General features: G+C 40.1%; 1 protein-coding gene across 2 annotated transcripts in view; it reads right to left on the bottom strand.

Annotated features, from left to right (window-relative positions):
* Nucleotides 1-320: 320 nt before the first annotated feature.
* mmp17a (matrix metallopeptidase 17a) overlaps nucleotides 321-23,325 on the bottom strand; it is a 60,362-nt gene continuing 37,357 nt past the window's right edge. For both annotated transcript variants that reach the window (XM_040156652.1, XM_040156653.1), the window contains 6 exons: nucleotides 12,695-12,871; nucleotides 11,366-11,468; nucleotides 9,661-9,743; nucleotides 8,969-9,121; nucleotides 8,077-8,334; nucleotides 321-1,548 (listed from right to left, as the gene is read on the bottom strand). In XM_040156652.1, the coding sequence (XP_040012586.1) occupies nucleotides 1,223-1,548; nucleotides 8,077-8,334; nucleotides 8,969-9,121; nucleotides 9,661-9,743; nucleotides 11,366-11,468; nucleotides 12,695-12,871 (1,100 nt within the window). In that variant the 3' untranslated portion in view covers nucleotides 321-1,222. The remainder of the gene's footprint in view (nucleotides 1,549-8,076; nucleotides 8,335-8,968; nucleotides 9,122-9,660; nucleotides 9,744-11,365; nucleotides 11,469-12,694; nucleotides 12,872-23,325) is intronic.

Below are 23,325 nucleotides of genomic sequence, written 5' to 3'. Positions count from 1 at the left end.
AGGGAATGCTTCCGACCCAGAGATGAAAATAATGAACGCACTAAAATATATTCATGAGCAGCAGTTTCCTCACTTTGGAGTAGAGTTGAGGGTTTCGGCAAGGAAACGTGTGCTGAGTCCATCCACCTACTCATCCATGCATCTGTGTACGCACGCAATAAGAAGTTTTCACACTGTCTGGAAGAGTCGGAGCCAAGACATTCATGCTTCTCACAAGCACTTAAGCCGAGCTAGTTCAGAGCGATGTGTGGATTCTGGGGTTTGTTGACAGGTCAGTTTCCCAATTTACAAAAAAAAAAAAACAAAAAACAAACAAACAAACAAAAAAATAAATCTCATCATTTTCTCACTTTCCTGTGGTGGTATCCTGCAATGCACATAGTTGGGGTTTATTTTCCCAGTTTCTGAGACATTGAGAACAAAGGAGGTTAATGGAAATTCTTTGTGGTGCACGCAATGAAAAATTACGTTCAATAAAATCAACAGCATTGTCAAATTGTTTTCACTGGAACTACTTTTTAACATAAAAATAGTCCCTATGACTTCTATGGATTCTCACGAGTAACACTGATATTGTTTTCGCAAAGACACACTACCATTAAGTTTTTCAAATGTTATTTTTCAATGTCTTGCACAGCACAAAACGAAATTCTATCCACCTTCATTGTATTAGGTTGGAGGCAGAAACTATTACATAAAAAAGGAACCATCTGCATGGCTAGATACAACTAGAGGTAAGTGTGAAAAAGTGTTTTTTGGTACATTTAAACTAATTTTGTGCTAATTTTGGTGGAACGACCCTGTACTAAAGCCTCTGCTGTAATTTCATAAAACAGGCAACAGTGTGTTTGTTGGCATGATGTTAAACCTTTGCACCTCCCTACAAGCCAGGATGCCTTTCAGCTGTCTGTGTGCTAGGCACTGCTGCTGTAAACTTGCTGCTCATGAGGAGAAATAATCACCTACCATTTTCCTTGCAGAGATGAGGCAGTTTGACCATTCATTAAAAACTCTGAAAAGCATTGTGAGTGGGTTGATGCCTATAAGGACTACTTTAGTTAGAAGTGCCCACCAAATGACGTTGTAAAATAAATAGCAGCAAAATTAGCAGAAAGATACCAAATTATATATAATAAGACAAAAATATTCTAGTTGTTGGTTTGACTGCGGGTCCACTGGCCCTCCACCAATCAGCTCAGGAACTTTTTCCCATGCTACGGCATCATAGCAGTTCAAAGCGGAGGGCCAGCGAGAGCGTCCAGAGTGGTGCCAGCAGCCAGATCGGAGATGGGGAGGGCCGGGCGCCCAAAGGCGAGGCGGTGTCAGAGGTGCAGGAGCACACCTCGTATCCATTCTCTGCGTGGTCTGGGTGAAGGTGCACGTTGACTCTCGTCTCCTTGCTTTTGGGCTCTGTGTCTGGAGAGTCCGACTGCATCTCGGTGCACAGCAGCCAGTCCTTAGCGACGAGGCGGGGGTACCCTGCCTCCGCCTCCATGTCACTGCCCGGCACTCGCCAGTACTCCTTCCCCTTGAAGAAATAGGACGAGCCTTTAGAAAGAGAGGGCAGAGGGTCGGTGTTAGTGTCTATGTGCAACAGAGAACAAGACTATTTACTTTCACAGAAAGGTACATAATTGACTTTGCTCTCGTCTGAAATACACAAAAAGGGCCTTCATTTCGTGAACCAGTCACCCAGAGTGGAAAGTGTTGACTGTGTGTTTAGTACTTTCACACTGTATTACCTTACCCCATCTGTTTGAGACAGCGTGAGAATAATTTGATACAGGGTGGGATTACAGAAGATACCTATCAGTGGGTGTGTATAAGCACATCCATCATGGAAAATCATATAATTTCATTCAATATACTGTATCAGTTGCATTTCCCACTAGTAAGTTTTGGACAGGAGGGGCCACATCAGTTCGTAGACCAGCATGGATTTTTTTTTTTTTCTCAAAGCGTAACACTTTTAAATTTTGGATAGAGAATAGATTTTCCCTCCCAAACCCATATTAATTTACTGTTCTCAAAGGCAAGAAAGAATTTTCAAATCAGCCCCTGCTCGCAAAGGTAAGCTAACCATGAAATGGTGTTGTAAATTTGGCAAAAAGAAAAAAATACATAATGTTCGTACTGACTCTGTAGAAAAAAGTATGACCAGTTCAGTGTTGTTTCCTATAGAAGTTATATTTTCACCTGTGTAACCTCCAGCGACACTCTCCTCACTGAAAAAGAATACGCTGTATCTCAGGAAAATACCGTTTCACAGGCTCAAACCTGCACTTTGCTCATTACGCTCACATAAAACTGCACAAAATTAGTCTTGTAAAACTAAAACAAACGACAACCTGATAGGCGGTTGGCGTTCTTGCTGTGTGGTTGGTAGGTTACATTCTCTCCATATGAAAATAATAGCTAAGCTGGCACTTGTCAGTTTTACTAGACCTTGTTTTTTATTTTGCGGTTGCTTCTGGGTGTTGTGGGACTGCGATGATGCAACCAGGGACTCAGACAGATGATGTGAACCAAATTTAAGGTGGCAGACGTAACCTGCATAAACTTTAATGTTGTACAAAAAAGCTGGGCTGTAGCCAATAACTTTACTAGTGATAGCTGCAAGCTTGAGCAACCACGTTGAAAGACACTGAATAATTGAGCAGCAGCAGCAGCAGCAGCAGCAGCAGCAACAGCAGCAACAGCAGCATGCACAAATAGTCCTTAAAATAGCCTCTCTGGATAGAAAGTGTATTTTGTTTTGCTGATTAGAGAAATTTATTTGGTTAAAATTGAATTATATGTTTAATGTGCACTTACACACATGTTCTATTTGAAGAATGAAAAAGTAAAACATACATAAGAGGTTTTATACATAAATCAAGGTTAATGTGATTTTGTAGGATCTCTGTGGGTGTGTTGGACAGCGCAGATCACAGCAACGCCTTAAGGGCATTCTTGACACCATAATTGCATCGTGCCAATTGATCGTTACTGACACCCCCCCCCCTCCCACTGTGCTTGTCCTTTCACTTTAGGATACTTCAGTTAATTAGAATCACCAAAATACCAAATCGGCACTGGCAGGATGAAAGAAAAAACGACATGCTATAAGCTTCTGATGAAAATACCACTTTGTAGGAACAAAGCTAATTTCAAGCAGAATTCATCGCGTGTCATTGTGAAAAATAGGTTCAGTGTTCATTAGATGTGAAAACGTGATAATAACAGTCTTCTTTGTTTTTAAATGCTCGTCCCACAAAATCTATAGAAATGAACAGAATCTTATTTCGTCATATCGTAGGGGGATGAGCCTTACATTCATCCAAGTGTTAAGGGAGTAAGACAAGCGAGGAAATAAGAATGAAAGACGGAGAAGGATCAGAGCATTCAGTTTTCTTCTGAGCGTCTTCTTTCAGTCGAGGAACTGCACCCTGAGTGGAATATTTACCAAAGAATATTTGTGAGCACTATGTTTGAGCATCACTTTCTAAATAAAATAAATAATTCAGCAATGATTTTGTAGTAATGTATTGCCTTAAGGGCTCTTTAAACTATATAGAAGGGTGCAGACTGCTTTATGGAGGCAACTCTTCACTCTATATTTCTTTATTCGAGCTTTGGCCTTGATAATGAATGCCAAAAATAAGATAGACATAATCTCTTCTGAATGAGGTCTTCAAATAAATGTTTTTTTTTTTTTGTTTTTTAAAAATTGTTGCTCCTTTGGTGTTCTCCTTATCCATTCATCACTATTATTGGAAGACCAAGCCCACAGGGCTGAATGCCACTATGTCTTCTTCAGCTTCTTTCTTCTCCTCAGAGACCACAAGTCCTACAGCTGTGAGAGAAATCTGACCCTTTACTGGCCAATAACCCTTGAATCTGTTTGAGAATACAGTTGTTCTTAAATTCTTTGACTGAAGGTAAATCATGGCCATGCTGAACAAATGAAGTTGACAAACACTGGGCCCCTCCTGTTTCTGATTCTTAGCATTTGAAGTTATATAAGCTTTTTACAGGTCGTAATTTTTATTATTACATAAAGTGTGTACCTTTTGTGTAATAATTTCAGGAGCCATAACCAAAAACCTTTCCAACATTCTCAGCCTCAAGCCCACTGGTTCCTACTTAAACATGTAAGACTTTAAAAATCAGGGACAAATATGTAGTTTTATTTCCAGGAAAAAATTCAGTAATTTCCTACAACAGCAGACCACTGTAGTTTTTAGAAAATGGCAATCAAACAGGAGTAAATAGTGCATTTATTGGGGAGTATTTTCAGCTTGATTAATACATGCTAGTTGGTATTTTGCGGTACAGTGCATATGGGATTGACCCATAATAATCTGGAGTTCCCAGGTTTATGGAAATGAAGGAACATGTGACTGAGTGCAATAGTGTGGCTCAGTGATGTGTTTTTAACAGTGTTTTGGACAACAATGGAGATGTATGGCAGAAAAGAATAAGCTATGTCAGGCTTTGGCTACACAGGCAATTCTTGGTAGTATGCATTGTTGGTTATGGTCTTTTCAGGGGATTTACTGACAATAAAATGACTATAGATATCATCAGCCTTATCCTTGAAGGGAAAACTATGAACTGTAGCTACAGAAAAAAATCAGTCTCAGCCTTTTTACTCAATGGTGTCTTGTCTTTCTTCCAAACATTGTTAGTGTAAAAACAATTGGGGGACCGCTTCAGTTCATGTTACTTCGAACAGAGGCACTTCAAAATAGCTACAATTTTTAAAACCTTTCTAAAAAGAACACTTCTCCACTTTATGGTTAACAGAGGTTGTAACTTCGACTCTCCAGATGTGACACTACTACTGTTATGGTTGCTGACTGATTTATGTGAACTTCCTCTACAAGTTAAAGCTAATATTCAAGCCTAATAAATTTCCTTTTCCTCCTCATGACTAATAGGCTAAACTATTCCTGGATGCCATACCATTGTCAGCAGCTATGATTATTATCAACATTACAGCTACATAAATAACCTTTATGCCTCTTTTTTGTCTCCACAGCAACCGCTCTCTGGTTTTATTGCCTTTCCCTGTCTCTCTGTGATTTCTCTATCTGTCCCCTGAGTCAAGACATATGTCTTTCTAACATCGCTTCCTTTTCTTTTGTTGTCTTTACTATCTTTGTCCTCAGGCGTCCCCATATCTCCTCGTGTCTGGATTCAACTTCCCATCCTCTTTTCTCACATCCCTCCCAGTCTTTCTTTTCTATTTTCATAATGAGGTGTCACCAAATCTCCTCTCTCCTTCTTGCTGTCATATCACTCTTTTCTCTCCCCCTGTCTGTTACTGTCTCTTTTCTCTATCTATTCATCCCGAGCTGGTGAAACAAACAGAAAAGGCTTTGATGTGGCTCCAGTTCCCAGGCCCCATGGTCTTTCTATGTGTACTGTGCATGTAGGTTTCCAAGTTTACCCTTCCAGGCTTTGTGATTATGATGGCCATGGGTGAAGCAGAGTCGGGACTGTGCGATTGGCCTCTTCTCTCTCTCTCAAACTCTCTCTCTCTCTCTCTCTCAAACACACACACACACACACACACACACACACACACACACACACACACGCGCGCACACACACACACACACACACACACACACACACGTATGTGCGTACACACATCAAAGAGCTTGGAACAAGACCTTTGAGTCTACAAGCTCAGAAGACAGAACACAGACTACTAAACACCTGACAGGGAAAGAGTTTCCTTGTATTCACATGCTGCAGGGGGGATTAGGGACATCCTGGCTCCCACTGACAGGGGTATCAAATTTCAGGTCTCAGTGGGGGTTATTTTTTTTTAAATCTAGCACAAACCAGAACCTAATAGATGCACTCAGCAGCCTAAAAAAAAAGAAGTGTTGCACAAGTTTCCACTCAAATGGCGTTAGATAATTTTATGCCTCTCATTAACATGCATACGTGATCAGATGACTGTAGCTATGATGCTTTGATGGAAGCAGGCATTGTGACCTTGACACTCAGCTGCTACAGTGGGAGCTGCTCACTGCGATTACACTGGGTTAGCTCCAAGGTCTGAATGTGTTTGACTGTGTGAATGTGAAGCACAGTGTTGGCAGAAAAGACCCTGTGTGCTACGTAAAAATAACAGATAAAGGTTAAAAAAAAATACTTTTACACATGAAAAAAAAAAAGACAAACAATCAAATGCAAATGTGCCTGTAATCGGCATACTGCAGCTATGCCAACAAAATCTGTGCATGGATGCAATGAGGGACCGCTAAAATAAAATAAACTCAAATTAAATAAAATGTTATAACAGAATGTACTGCAGGAATTATGATGAATACTGAAATATGGAATATATTTTTTCAGGGGGAATGTCTTATCTATGAGCGACAGAAGTTAGTTTAAACTAATAAGTAATACAATTTGAATTCAAGCAATTTTTTACATGTAGTAAATGAATAAAAAAAACACAAATGTTTATGCTGATTTATATTTTGTTGCTGCCGTTGTTTTTCAGGTCTAAGAGTCTACAGCCAAGCTAGCGGTTCTGTGAGGATGTAGTTTGAGATAATGCTGACACCGGCATGCAACATACTCACAGTGATAATACTACCATACTAATGTTTGTAATATGTAATATTACAGTTCATCCTGAGGGGAACATGAACATCTGAACCAAATTTTATGGGATCACCAAAAAAAGTGTGTACAAAATGTCACTGAAGTTCATCCAATTAGTGTAGAGATACTTCAGTCGGGACCAAGGTGGTGGACTCACATTACCATCCCTAGAGTTATCCCACTAGCATGGCTTAAAACTACAATGTTTCACTACTCCTTGGACATTGCTCAGAATAATAACCTGAGCCTGTAAAACTTCATTGAAGATATGAAGGTACACGTTGGCTAACTCGCATAACTGTTCCATCCTTGTCTCATATTTCTCTCTTGGTTCATTCCTCTTTGAGGATTTCGAATATTGCATGGTCTTGCCTTAGGCACCAGAAATACCAGGGCTACCAGTGGTCTGATGCTCTGGTGGAGTGTTTCATCTCTATTTTTCTCTGAGAATTGTAATAATTTATTGCTTGAAGAAACAGACAGTGGTGATTCATCATTTCCACATTGAATGTAATCGATTATAATGTCTTTATAATCAATTTTTAATCAAGACAGAGGAGGTCAAAATATCTCACTGGCTTCCTTCTACACATCTTGTCACTCTGGGTGATGGATCACTTTTGGTGGTACAGTTTTTATCTTTTTTTGTGGAATATTGAAATATAGAAATACAGCTTTGACATCACACACATTAATTTGTAAGAAATTCTTTTAGGAAGCCTCCGTGTTTTTGAAACATATAAAGACGGAGGGAGACAACTACAACTGCTTTTGTGTCATTCTATAATCTTACCATCATCACATATTGTGTGTGTATTTTACATCTGACTTTTGTCTTTTATTGTAAAACACTTGTCGGCTTGTGCTATAGAAATGTGTTATATAAGACATTTACTTACTTACTTTGTTTTTAGCTCAAGAAAGAACATCTTAGGTTCTAATTCAGGAAAGGCCTCAGTATGCGTCAAACGACCTAGGTCATATGACTCATCGTCCAACCCCCACTACAGGCTAAAGTGTCAAACCCTGCCTAGTTTCACACCTCCGTTCACATCACCAATTGCAACATGATTGTCAGATTGTCTGTTTCGGAAAGTAAGAAAAAAAAAAAAAAGCTTTGAGTGACTGGCTTTACTTCATGTGTCAGTAGCTCAAAGGACCTAGAAGTCAACACTGATTCTCTTTTGAGTTGTCTCTTGCACAACAGGTAGAGCCAATACACACTAAAAAAGACTACATCTCCCAACAGGCCTGGGAGTACCTGGAGATTTCCTTGGAAGAGCTGGAGGAAGTTTGTGGGGTAAAGGAAGCAACAACGTCTTCATTATGTGGCTAGAAAATGGACGGATGTGTCAATATCATCTTTCTTTTCGTGTCAAGCATTACTGTGGATGATGACGAAATCTCTTCTCTGCATATTTTATGAACAAAAGAAAGTACACAATGTTACTTTTTAAGGCTACTCACCATCAGACCACCTCATGGCGTCATCTAATTGTGACGGCAGCCCCTTCCAAAGCGTGCTGTCTTTAGGGTAGCCCAGGTCCATGCTCCTCAGGTGGTCATCGTAACGCCAGTAGTGGTTGTCCTTGAAGAAGTAGGTTTTGTCGTTGTGTAGCCAAACAAAGGCTGCGTCTACGCCTTCCACGGGCAGGCCAAAGTCACTGATCGGACGAGGGTAACCCTCTTCCACGATATTGTCTTTAAAAACCCAGTACTTTAGACCTGAAGAGGGTGGACGCAGAGAATCAATTTAACAATCTACAGTTTTAAATATCACACATAGCAGGCACAGTTTATCCACTTGAGATGATACGTTTTAAAAGATGATAGACCTGTAAGATATGTAAAAGACACTCTCTTGAAATAAATGAAAAAGATTCATACATGTATTTGATAAGCAGCCAGGGACGAACATTCTCTGCATAGAAAGCTGTTATATAAATTTTATATCCAATTGTGCCCTTGTTTCTGCACCTCTGCTTTTTTAATAAAATGTATAACTCTTCTGCCTAATCTCACATAGAGAAAAAAAAGAGCCACAGTTTCTTTCACAGTCCCAGCTAAGTTGTAAGGAAGGTGTGGACTCTTTTTTCATACAGTGGATGAACCATTTAAAAAAGTCAGTGGGTGAGCAGCAGTTTTTTACAAAACGTTCTTGTTGCGCTCTCACTTAAAATACAGCATGTACTAAACTATCCTTATTTGCACTATCACGATTATTTTTTGCTTGTGACAGAAAGAGAGAGGGAAAAAAATCCTGTGATTTCAGATACTCACTGACGCTCTTGAACTAGACTAACTAATCATTCCAAGATATGAATACATATTTAAAAAAACATTTTTTTGGGTACTGTACCTTTGAAAAAGACTATTTTGTGGTCTCCAGGTCTCTCATACACAGCATCCACACTGTCCAGATTTGTTGGGAGGCCCCTCCAGAAGCGATGGATCTGAGCAGGACGCAGTGACACAAGGTGCTTCTCTCGCGTTAGTCGCCAGAAGTACTTCCCTGTGAAGGAAAAGGACAGGGTTGAGTTAAGGGGACCAGCACTATTCAGGATGCTAACAACAAGTAATAATGGCTCTCCTGGCCATTACTACTTCTTATTTTGTATGCATTCCCTAAGGGAAAACTTACAACAGTTCAAATGTAAATGAATGCCTCAAGAAATTGTAACAGTGATTTATAAACTTTTAATGTCATTTTTTTGTGCATTATATAAAAGGTTCAACACACTTTGTTGCTGTTGAAGGTATTTAAGTCTGCTTCTTGTTTTTGTTATCATTGGGAGGCTTGGGGTCATCCCCCCAGAGGGGCAAGCATGAAAGCCTGATGTAATTTTTGGACTGCAGTCTCTCAGCAGGGCTCAAGTGGCTCAGTCGGGTGTATACAGCTACCCCCCTGTCTCTCATCCTCCTCCTTTTCTCTCCCCTTCCTTAATTTGCTCTCCCTCCTCTTACTTCCGCTCATTTAGCTCATTTCTTTTTTATTTTTCCCACGTAGCTCTGTAGCGCTCTGACTGTCTTTCTCCCTTTGCGCTGCTGTACCTTTGAAAAAGAAGGCCTCCCCTCGTATCTGGGCCACCGCATCAAAGTGACTGGAGCATCTGTCTGGGGCATCTCGCGCCAGCCTGAGAGACATGTGAAGAAAGTAGGAGGAGAGAAGATTATAAAAAGAGGGAAAAGAGCCTCTTGTGTAAAACTGGACATCTATAACACTTTCAATTTTTAAAAACCACAAACAATGTTGTTTCTAACTCTGATGGGTTACCTTTCATCTAAAATGACTTATTACATAAAGTATGTATAAAAATGAAACAAATTTTATTAGATATAAAATGTCAAATAGAGACCAGGCTGAACAACTGAGGAGATGCTATAATTTAAACATGGTGAGGTTGCCCTGTGCTTTTATCCCTGAGGCTTATAAGTGATTTAAAGCACTGATGTGGCTGCTAGGCCTTATATTACCAACAAAGGGTTCTATTCAGAGCTCTATTAACACTACACCACTGATACTAGTGGTCAGTATCGGTGCCTTTTTCAGGCCTAATCCAGCTTTTTCATGTGTCATGACCTGATGGAGTCAGTGGGAAATGACTTATGAAGCCAGTGGAAGTCTGAAACTGGGGAGCAAAAGATTGTTAAATATCCCACCACTGCCTGTTTAGCTAAGACATCCTTCCCAGTGCTACCTCATTGTTTCCTTATTAGCGTGTGGATGCATGTATTTGTGTTTTCTGAAACTAATTTAAATTGCAGCTCTTCAGAATGAAAACATTTTTGAGAAGTCTTTTTGATTGGACCTCTTGAGGACTACCTTAAGGTTAGTGCTTGGTGGTTTGATTGTGTGGGTGCAAGCATGTTTATGTACATTCAAAATACCTAAATTGACAAAATTAAGTCAAATTATCCTTGATAATCTAAAAAAAACTACAGGCAGGGAATTACTTAATTAGATGGGCAGGCTCCCAAACTCACTCGCTGCCTCTTAGCTAATTGGCTTTGTTGGCACCTCATTATTTCATATCAAGGTCCAAAAAACTCTTTTTACAATAAACGTAGAGTATTCCTGCATGCATTCATTACATTGTTTCTCAGTAGAAGAGGGAAAAAGGTAAGAAAATTAAAAAACAATCACGATATAATTATGCTGATGTACAGGGAACCATCGCAAAATAGAAATCTCTCTATAATAAGATCCAATACAGTTACCCTCCAACAAATACCACCTGCGTGAGACCTATTAAGAGTTTAGTGCTCCTATTGATATAGCTGAACTTCTCTTATTGCCTTAACTTCTGTATACCCACATTTTTTATGAATGTGTAAACATGCCTAGTTAAGGAATTTATGTAAGCTTGAAACAGGAGAGGAAGTTTATGCGCATGAGCACCTTTGCCACCTGTAGCCATAAGACAAATCAAAGAGCAGCACTTGTCCTAATAACGATGCTTGCTCTGGAGCAAGCGTCGTTCTTAGTACCAAAATTCTACTGTGCCATTCGATTTTTATTGACACTCCTCTCTGCGGCATACCTCTGGCCATTACAGCACCGGCAGCGTCATGTTGGAAACGAAGGCTGGAAAACATTACACCATTGGTGCCGCAGGGTCGCTGCATTTTATCTAGCCTTGAGTTAGAGCCTGCGGGATTGTTGAAGGGGCTGAAATGGAATTTTTTAATGCAGTATAGCACTAGAAATTTTTGTTGCCTGTGAAAGACACTGGTTGTCTTTGAATCTTTTACTTACAGGACAGTGGATCTGTTTTCAGGAAGGTCGAGCAGGACAGGAGGCTCAGCCGTCTGGGAGGGGTTGCCTGGTCGGTTTGTGTGGGACACTGAGTCTCTGACACCTAGAATGAGATCAAATGCCAACTCAAACGAATTTACAAAATATGTGATAACATTCTGCTGATTCCTTATTATAATTTTCTTGATTCCTGTTCTTTTGCAAAGCTGTAATTTTCCTATTTTGTTCCATAGTATGACATGGCACATACTGTGTGCAATTCTCTTTCTTTTTGTCCATTATATCTCTTTGTTCACTTACATACTGTACTTCACTCCACTTCAGTTTGATTCAATTCATGTGCCCTGACCATTTATTCCTGCACTTTATTCTCCTCTTCATGTTTATCACTCTCTTCTCTCACACTTCTATTTCCTGTATCAGGGATTGGTTTGATAAGGTCATATGCCATAACGAAGTCCAATTAACTCCATCCATGTTTTCATTAGATCAATACGTTTGCTCTACAGAACTCATCAACTGCTTCCTGCATGAGGAGGTCTCTGTATCTTCAGTTAGCTGAGCTGTCACCAGCAAACGACTGTACCGACCACTGCAAACATACATAATTACAGCAGAGGCTCATGAGTCATGGTCAATGGAGTGGAGGAATATTCTGTGAACACAGATATGGGTAGAGTATGTCTTCACAATGTTTAAACACACACACACACACACACACACACACACACACACACACACACACACACACACACACACACACACACACTCTCTCTCTCTCTCTCTCAGAGACTTCCCAGGGTTGATCAGAGAAGCAGACATCTTAGAGTCTCGCTTGCTTTTATGATTCATCAAAGGAGGAGCCAATTTAGCCAGTATGTACTGTACATTTCATGTTCATAATGAGATTATACTGTAAATAATGATGGAAAAGTACATGTCCAGTTGCCAATGACATAGGCTTAGAGAGTTTTAGAAAAAAAAGAGATCTGTGTTTCCAAGTATTTTGGAAATATTTGGAAAGACTGGCTGAAAGAAAAATGAAAAATTTCAACACTGACTGCTGATAAATTTCATACATGCTATTGTGTCTATTTTAAGGCACCCACTTCATAGTTACATAACCACTTTCTTTTACTTTTCGACAGCACCGTTCCCTCTACTAATCAGTTACTGAAATACAATTTTTAAAACTGTGTGTGCTTGTTCTAACACTCGAGGCAGATATATTAATGGAAATTCTGATGGAAGTGCAAATAAATTACCCCTCTCTCTCTTTTATACACAACACACACACATACAGTAAGTTGACTACATGTTCCCTCCTACCATAGAGTTGCCAGACGCGGACCTTGTCTTCATACGGTAGGTCGTATTTCAGAGGGTCCCCCACAGGACCCTGGTAGTATGGTCTCATGATAGACTCCATGGCTGAGGTGTGGACCAGACCGATGGCATGACCAAACTCATGGACTGCAACTGCGAACAGGTCCATCCCATGGGAGTCTGAAGGAGACAGAGAGAGAGATAGTTAAACAAAACATGTCAACAGACAATGTCATGGTGGGAAACAGTAAAACAAAATGACGACATAACTTCATACAAACACAATCAAAAGGTCACAGTTGATTTCACAGTGCTGTTTCAATTTGAATTTTCTTTTAAAATACAGAATACTTACTGGGCGAAAATAGTTAGTAAATACTCAATCTGACTTTTGAAGTTGATAATACAACAAATCCCCACTGAACAGTACTGATTATTTATGGCCCCCACATAATAAAACATCAAATAAGGAAAAAATGTTGCTGGGTCCACAAACCTGCTCCTAACCTGGTTTTAACATGGACTCTTCTCAGCATTGGTGTGAACATGAGTTACTACAGTTGTTTTGGTATTAATACAAAGATAATATATTGGTTATTACACCCATCATTTAGTAGCTAAAAGTGGCTTAGGAAAAATTACTTTTTGCCTGTCGCCAATAGCCTGCTTTAAATGGTCAAATGTGTTGTTTAATATATTGTGTCATATGCAAAGTTTATGTATGAACAGGGCATGAAAGATTTTTAGTGAATGACTTTGGCAAGACACAGTGGTTACACTCAGTCACTCACCCTGTTCAGGTATTTTATCCGTTTTCAACTCATCTGCAAATTAAGAGGCATGTCAGACAGCTCAGGAGGCTTTGAGTGCTGTTAGGCGTGTGGTGTGGTGAGATAACTATGGTAATACAGCCTGAGTCCCTGGGCTGCCAATCAAAACCTGAGTGCAGAAAGACACCTAAAGAGCCTGCAGGCTATTAGAGCACATTCCCCTTGATGTTCAGCTAAAAAAAGAAAAGAAAAAGTCTCCAAAACTACTTGTCTGGCTCTGCGAAGCAAGACAAAACCTAGGGCTTGGAGATTTAGATTTGCAAAATATGGAGAGCCAGCATGTCAAGCCAAGCTAGCTTAGAGTTCCTTGGTGGATAGGCTCAAGTTTGCATTCACTTAACCTTATGTTGGCCTCAGCTTGGGACATGCACTCATGCTTACAGTACCCACCTGGGGTATTCAGAAGGCAAATGCCAGCTCTAATCTACAGGAGCACATGGTGCAGAGAGGAAAGGTGAACAAAAGGGAGGATAGAGAGAGAGAACAGGGGCTCAGAACAGAGTATGTACCATGTCATCATATTTACGGTCCATGTGAGGTGGACAGAATAGACCTAATGCCTGCGGACAAAGTAGGAGCAGAGAGAATTGGGTGGATGAACCAGATTCATTTAGAAAGGCAGAGAGAGAAAAAGCGACAGAGTGGACTTGTGTAGCTCTACAGACTATTGAATTCTTTTATATTTAGGGGTTCAATTTTAGTTCTGCTGAATTCACCAGTGAGTTGTTAAGTAGCTTTTTATCAACTGGAATGCTTTTATTGTATGACGCTGAGGATGGGAATTAAGGGCTTCATTCACTAGACCTCTAAACTTCTTGTCTTCCACTCCTCTGGTCCTCAAAAACTATGATCACAGCCCTCAGTTGCTTTGACCTTGTTTAAGGAGACCTTTGTAGGACCTTTGTAGGACCTTTGTAAGACCGCTGTTGACTTCTGTCAAGCTACCTCAAAAATTTTACACAGCCCTTTCTGGATGCCCTGAAGTTAGCCTACAGGGCCAGCATGTTTATTGGGGATGCAGTTAAAATGAGGTTGGAGTGACTTTGAAAAACACTGGGAATTTATACAAGAACTGTGTTTGTGGACCTTACATCTGCTATTCACAAATGCCTTCCTCAGTTCTTAGTAACTAGCTCATTTATAACTAGTGATTTACTAAATCAAGTTGCACCATTAAAACACAAGAAATGTCTTAGCTAGTAAAGACTGTAAACAGGAAGTCACTTTAGCATCTCAAGCTATAGCATAACTTCGGAAATTCGAAAATGTGTAAGTCCCTACCTAACACTTATGTTATTACCAGGCTAGTTTGAACTTATGAAGAGCTGCTACAACCCTCTGTGCTCACTGAATTTCCAAGTCAGGAAATGCTATGGCACAGCACAACATGACATGACATGATAAGAAGCAAAACTGAATCAATACAACTTGGCACAACACAACTCAGTGAAAAGACACATGAATCCAAATCACTGAAGTTCCTCGAAAGCACAATCTTCCTTTGAGGTTACGAATTTAACTCAGTCACCAAAAATGGTTAGCAGGAGATGCACTTAATGCAACAGCTGAGGGCATTCTGCCTATCAATGACAGCGGTGGCCCACTGCCAACATTGAGTCCACTGTGACACAAAACATTGCTCTGTGGTTTGGGCCACATTGGGATAAAGACCAGACCAAACAAATAATTGAGTAATCACAGTTCATTGCAAACAACATGCCCATTCTCCAAAATATCTGCTACTCCAGGCCCCAGCAGCTTGCATCCATCATCATTAACACCCTCTCCCATCCACATCATCTAAACTCTCCCTACCAGGAAACAACACAATTGGAGCCAAACTGGTAAACAGAATGGTACAAAGTACAGCATTATACAACAGTAGCCATTGTCCCTGTGCCTGTTACCTTCCTTCATTGTCCTAAATCAGATAACTTTGTATTTAAAGTTAAAATTCACACTACCTTACAATTTAGAATTGGACTGATTTGAATTGATTTGGTCTGATCAAGGTTTCTTCCATTTTTCAACTAATAATGTTTTCTTGGGAGTTTTCCTCACAAGTATTAGTGATGGTGGTTTTGCTTTTTACTGTACATCCCCTCAACATATTATTCTGTCTTGTGTTTATTTTGTTTACATATTAATATTTTGATTATTGATAAGATTTTTTTTCTCCCTCTCTTTGTCAAACTTATTCTAACTGCATTGAAATATACTGTATTTATACATATTTCTAGTCTGGAACCGAGTGCAGTATTGTATGTCTGTTTTTTGTCATTACTATAAGTATAAAAAACTACTCCCAGTACAACCTGAAACTGATCAAAGGCTTCAGTGGCAATTCTTCATTTCAGTTTTGGTAAAAATATCTTGCCACACAGTTTTGATTCCACCTCCCTATTCAAATGGCAAAGAAAAGATTTATTGCCCTATATGTATACATGAAAGTTGATTAGGAAATTGGCAAAATGCAAAATGAATATTGGGCCTACAATAACCTTGCAGATTACATAATTAAACAATGTTTTGGTTGTTTCATTCCTTTCCAACTCTGTCAAAATGGATTTGTCAGTGTTATACTCAGGTAAATATTCAAAATGTTGGATCCTTCGAGGCTGTAAAAAAACCCCAAAAACCATTTGGTGTATAAGAGCAAAACGTTCTTCATGTTGTACATATCTAACAAAACATTCGCTGAAATGTTGGAAATGCTGTGAACCCACTATTGTGGCAGATGTATCTATTGTGTCAGCTATCGTACAGTATGATGAAATCCCCTTGGTTTATACAGACTATCCACTTCTCCAGATAAACATAATTTGTTGTTCAATGAATACAGATCAGTCAAGGTGCACCATTTATTTTGCTACGGTGTGATGTATTTACCCTGGCCAGTACATGGGTAAACTTTAACAAGTACAGCGTGCCATAAATGGAAAGAAGCAGCCTTTAGAAGCAGCCTTTACATTTGACGTGCCCTCGTAATACAGTGGTCAACTATTACATCTTGCAGCTGAATAATTTCAAGTAGTTTTCTAGCCCTTTTTTTTTATTAGGATCATATCATATCATAAATACTAAGCTGGAGAAAATAAATCTCATCAGTTTGAGAGAACATAAATAGACAATAGCTATATTATCTTATCTCAAATTCCCAATATGAACTGTTACTTAAGAGTAATGGCATAAAAAAAGTGTTTAAGTTGTAAGATTCTACGGCCACTACGGCAACCACGCATAACCCACCAACATACAGTTCCCTCCAGAGATCCCCTGTATGCTCAGTGAGCCCTAACCGAGCTGCGTGTTTACGTGTTTATCCGCCGGAGGTACATGAACACAGCCTCGACTTATGTCATGAAAACTAAGTTGAACACGTCATGTCATATTCACTTGAGTTCACAGAAAAGGTGAAAGAAAAAAATAAGTTAGAGTACTTAGATGACAAAGTTTATTGTTGCAGAGCTCCATCATTCTGCTCTTCTTTTGCTCATACCTCTTCTACCTTTGTGGTTCGTTTAATGTCCCCGGATTCTGGTCCTGTTACTATTTTCTGGGTTTGAATTGTTTGCAGCATAATTTTCTTTAGGTCTTCTATTCTGTATGTACTTGAAAATGTTGTTATTGTCTGCTCTGTTGCCTTAGGCAGTCAGTCTAGAAAGGTAGTTGTGTGAAACCCAGGACAGAGACTGGATGTGATGTGGTACAAAGCGTGAGTTTAAAGAAAAAAAAAACCCCTTTATATTACACTTTAAAAATGCTTTATGATAGTAACATGGAACAGCATGATGTAACCTAGAGAGTGTAAGTCAACCTTTCTCCCCATATAGCAATGATTCTGCCATTTTACCTGTTCTTTTAGAGGCTGTAGCTGCACCCTACTACACAACTTCCCCTCTCCTCTACTGATAAACAAGACTAGGTAAAAAACTAGGCTATGGCTGCACCGTGTACGGTAAATATGCAAAATTGAGGACGTAGTTGAAAATTGTTGTGGAACCACTTTAAACAACTACTTTCAATAGAAAGTATCTCAAGCCTGCTCTAAAAGTCACCAAATCTCGCTAGATTATGTAATACGCGTCGTATTTGCATTCTACCTAGTGTCAGCCGGTTTCAGCCCTTTATCTGTTTGCTTCTCTCCTATTCTTTGTTCTCACATATACAATATTTTAATACAGCTGAATTCCCAATAAAGCTCTTCTCATTTACATGTTTTTTCTGTTTTTGTTGTCAGACAGTGGAACAAATATGAAACAGTGACTGAAATGAAGCCGATTAAGACTACATGTTAACCAGCAGTCACTTCCGAAACATTTCCAAGCTGATGCTCTGCACTGCTAAAATCCTGATTTTAGAACCGCGACATGACAAAATCACCATGCACATGAGCTAAAGACAAGGGCTGTGCTGTGATTTCGGCTATATTTACTTGTAAAACGATCACTCAGAGAGAAAGTTAGAAGCTCATTCGCGTCTGTCTCAGCTGCCCGCCAGTCAATTGAATGAGACGCATAGAGAGGTGTGTCTGTAGAGGGAAAGCCCGACCTCACACTTGCATGGCAATACTGGTGACTCTCTTCTATGCAAAGTCGCTAAGGTTTGGATCAGGGGATCGCAGAGAGATGGACAGATCGACAAGGACAGTGAAAAAATTTTCATTTTTCTATTCTGTCAATGGCCCCATAACCTTAATTGTTCCCTGGCAAAAAATTTCACACAAGTAACTAGTAAGTGTTCACGTACCAGAAAAAACAGAAATCATGCACATTGTTTGTTGCCTGATCTCACTTTATATTGTGACAAAGTTTCAGTTGGTAGACCTTTATGATGAAGGATTCAAGATTCAAACTGAACTAGTGAACTTGCGAAAATGTCAGTGCTAAATCCCTTAAAAAAGCAACGTTTAGGTCACAGCCAAGAATGCCCAATGAAGGTCTACAACTACAGTTCACTACCTTTTTTGTTGCCAGATTGGGGATTCATAAATGTTGCCTTTCAAAAAAATCAAAACATACAGGTGTCCACATAGCATAATTTTTACCTATGTAAACATTAACATTAAACTCATATTATCTGATATAAGAAGTTTATCAGAATGATAATACAGAAACATTAAACTGACGACTCTGCCTCCCATAGCCCTCATTTGTTTCTTTTCTCTGACCGAGTAGGGCGTCCTCAGCGAGACACAAACAGTACACACAAGGCTGCATGCACACCACAGGAGCGCGTGCACAGAAAAACTGAATGTCATGAAAAATTCACCTGCTTAATGATGCTTTTGTTTTAGTCAGGGTAATCAGTTAGCAGAAGCAGATTGCGGGCAGAGTGATAATTAATAGGAGCAATCTGCTGCCTGTCAAGGCAAAAACAGCACGTCCAGACCTCCACTTATTTGATCTCACCGTGATTCCGCCCCTCATGACTCCTAATGGACACCAGGACCATCAATCACACAGCAGGGGTGAACTGGTCCCCTAAATGTGGTGCTTAATATTCCACTATTCAGCATCATCACACACATTAGGGGATGGCCTTAGCGGACCCAGATTTAGGTTCCTGCTGAGAACAATGCACCGGGAGATGGGGGAAGGGAATTAACAGAGGCAATTACTCAGCTACGGATTTGCCTGATAAGGTTCATTTTTCTAAAGATGATTACAGAGGTCTACAATCCGCTGAAGCACCAGCGTCCACTTTTTACATTCTGGGCTGACCTTACAAGTTTACACCTTCTCAAGGGATTACCATGCTTTTGAAAAATTTGCTAAGAACAACAATTTATGAATCAGAAGCTTTGTTGGAGCAGAGCTACGCCGGGCAGAATTTAACACCACCTGTCTCACAAGCAGAACTATACTATACTATCTATAGAAGCAGATACTGACATATCGGCTAAACAATGCCTTAAAGACAAGCTGATGACACTGGAGGAAGAAGTTGTGAGACAGCAGCAAGGTGAAGCTGGCAGAGTGTGACATGAAGAAATTAAGAGTTGTTTAATTAACTTTTTCCCTATGCCTCATTGCGTCAGTCGAGAAGCCTCAGAGTTGTAGAGAAGGCAAACTCGGCGGTTAAACAAAGCATCAAATTCCTGCACGCTAACACCACAGAAGAACAGAGCATTCAACCAGGTCTGTAGCTATCTTTGGGGAGCTGATTAAAGACATCTGAGGATAGTTTTTTTGTCTTCAGGAGATTTAAAAGTTAAAAATAGCACTATGTGCTTGCTTTACAGATGAAAAAGTCCGACGCACCCTTGAGGGGGTTTATCACAATAAAGGAAAAAAGCATCTTTGAATACAGGACCATCCAACAAGGTATGATGATCCACAGAATCCGTCCATACTTTTACCTTCTGCCACATCGAAGGCCACTTTACTCTAGTAATTCCATTCCTTATTCATGGCTATTTGTGGTTAGGAAAGTCAAAAGCATCTTCAAAATTAGCATTTAAAAACATATAAAGGGCAATAACTTTGCTAAAATAGCGAAAACTTTTAGTCACAAGTACAAACACTGAATCTTCAATACAATTTTTACTGCAGCTTAGTGGTTGTCAGGACCTGTGAATAACTGTATTTTGGAAAGCACTATGACAGTGGCAGACTATTATTGTCTATTATTATGTGACACACACAAATTACAGTCATATAAGACCAGGTCGCACCTCTGACCCCTTCCTATTGCACTCCCTGCTGTCATTTACCAAACCTATATCTCTGCAGCTGTTGCTGCCCCCCACTGCCACATACGCTTATTCAAACACACAAACCGGCAACAATACAGCATCGTCCTGTCCTGCCACGGCTGCGGCCTGGTGGGAGGTCTAATTGGAGCAGATTGAGCTGCTGTCCTGTGACATATGGTTCAAAGCCCTGACAGCGCAAAACAAAGGAGGGAGATCCATGCAGGTCCTGGCCCCATCACAAATTCACCAGCTGGGATAGACAGCCTCACACACACACACACACACACACACACACACACACACACACACACACACACACACACACACACACACACACACACACACACACACACACACAGTATGTACCCTCCATCCTTCAGGCTGAGGTGTACACATGAGGTCAAAATGCACTATGGAGCTCTTGATCTTTCTATACACTTGTCTTGTGTACAACAGTTAAACACAGTGGTGTCCTGGCCATCAAGCATACTGGGACAAATCCCAGTTGGCTGCCGCATCAGTGGGCCGGTGGATCGATAAAAAAAAAAGGCGATTAGGTTTTTACCGGCCCTGTCTGCCTCGTTACCATAACTCCCTGTCATTTGGGGGGCTTACTGACATAGCGGGTGTAATCAACCCTCACCGACCCAGTACGACAGAGATGCAATATCCCGTCAGCTTATTCAGTTTAGACGTTCACCCTCGTCACTCGTCAGTGATACCAGAAGACGCACTGAACTTACCCACAAAATATTTGTGCCATGGAGGTGGAAAAGCGGTCTTCTTCATTGTCAGTGGCAAGCAGGTAAATCATATAATGACAAAAGGCAGGTCTTTGATGTTATATGAAAAACCTGAGCAAAACGCAAATAAGCATGACACTAGTACCAAGATGACCACACCACACATCAAAAGCAGGAGTTTGTCATGTGTGTACAGTTATAAAAAGTAACCTAAAATGCTTATGGTGCCGAGTTCAGTACAGCACAAATATAATATTATACTCCCCATACATATTCCTATAGACAGTATTTATGAAATAATTAGTACAATGTAAATATAAATAGTACAATGTGACAAAGGAATCCACATACATGTTATATTACAAAAACCGATCATTTGCTTAGATGCTTGTTCTCAGGATTCCTCCTGACAATGGCCCACAAGAGGCACCTTCTTCGGAATGAAGCATTATCAAATAAAGTATTGGTGCGTAATGTGCATGTACTGTAATCGAGCTGTTCCGTACAGTGCATTGCACAAGATAATGTACACATAGGCCAGAAAATCACATGGTGTAAAGGCCTACTGTCATTATGTCTGCGTGGAAAAATCCCTCATAATGTCAGTGCTGCTGCTTCATGAAATGTTGTTTGCTTACAGATTTCTCCCGGTTTTGCTTCCAGGAGGAGGTATTCACGTCAGATTTTGTTAAATATTCCTCTCTCATCCAGGAATGACTCTATTTGGGATATTTGAGGGTGAGAAAGAGATGTAGTTAGAAATAGGTATAGGCTGCCAAGTCCTGCAATTTTGTTTCTCCTGGAAGGAAAAAGGTGTCACTTAGAACCAGAGGAGGAGTAATGGCAACCCCACATATCACAAACTTTTTGGCACCACTTCACTTCATCTATTGGCTTTGGGGAGTTTTCAGCAGATGGTGGTATAAACAGCATGGCAGTAACAATTACTCTTGCCCTGCTTAGGTACTATTTTCAAATGTATAGAAACAAAGACTATAATTTGCCTCAGCTCAGCAATAAGAGCTTTTATAATTCAGCCAAAATTAGCAATGTTTTGTCCTATGATAGGTATGTGTGTACATATATCACTTAAATTATTCATTGTAATTATCATTATTATCCTATTATTCAGTCTTGTAATGATTCACGAAAAAGAAAGAGAAAAAAAAACGGCTATCAGGCGGGAACAGGCTCCCATCATTCACGTGAGGGAGCCGGCTCATAGAGCTGACTCGTTTGCCACCGACACATCACTGTCCCCCACAAGCAGCACATATAATTAGAAAAATCAAAGTTAATGGAACACATGAGCCTACAACAGCAACCACATATCTGTGTGCCTGTGACTGACACCGATTCACTTTTTGTAAATCTGAAAACTTCATTCTAAACAAAATGGAGAAGACACCAGCAGATGTATCACCCAAAATGTAGTGTCCAATCTCCTCGTACAAACCATTTCAGCTTAGGGCTGGTTTGCCGATGTGATGTCAAACGGAGACTTGTAATTTACTTTAGGGGGAACTTAGTGGAAAAAAACCTGCAATAGGGCCGGTATGCTTCAAAATAAGTGCTTGTTGAAATGTCTGACAGTGTCAAAAACTTCCACACCCCACACTTTTCCAATGTGAGAATTGGGCAGGCTGTGTCCATCAATTTTTACTTCCTATAAACCAACCATTTGAAAAGCATGCCACTTCACACAGCAATTTAGATGCTAAATTAACTCACTCGGGATTACATCCTCAGGCCACTCGCCTAGCAAACCTTTGCTTTATAACCCAACCTAAAAAAGCTGATGCATGCTATCTCAGCTGCGGCTGCACTCTGTTTTGAGATAATACCATCTTTAACTTAATTTCACATCACCTATAATCTACTAATCTAATAGTTACTAGGTCAAACTATTTTAGACTTGTTAGACCTAGTTAACTGCTAGAGCTCAGCGAATTTGCCACATCCAATGACAATTTCCTAGTAAGTAGAACCTGAGTGGGGGTTGTGATTTTAAGCAAAGTCATCCGGATGAAAGGAGGAATAAAGAAAGCAAGTCCAAGAAAAGTAGAGTTAATGATTTATGCTATCATTCATGTGACCGTGCTGAGACAGCCTCTGCCTGACGATGCATTCAGCGCGACTAGATCACTCCATCCGCTCATTTCATCTGGATGAGTGGACTTATAAGGCTCCCCCGCCCTTTTCTGCTCACCACCTCCCTCCTTCCTTTTTGAAAAAAAAAAAAAAAAAAAAAAAAGCAAACGACAGTGGGGAGAAAATGAGGTTATGCTAAGTGACAAGACCGCTGAGGTTTAGAGGATGTGACCATTTGGCCAATTTTTGAAAAATGTTCCTGCTGTGCCACCA

Source organism: Xiphias gladius, chromosome 20 (assembly GCF_016859285.1).
Source record: "Xiphias gladius isolate SHS-SW01 ecotype Sanya breed wild chromosome 20, ASM1685928v1, whole genome shotgun sequence".
In the NCBI taxonomy this organism is placed as follows: domain Eukaryota; kingdom Metazoa; phylum Chordata; class Actinopteri; order Istiophoriformes; family Xiphiidae; genus Xiphias; species Xiphias gladius.
The sequence above is the reverse complement of the archived record's forward strand: the minus strand, read 5'-3'. Positions and strand labels throughout refer to the sequence as shown.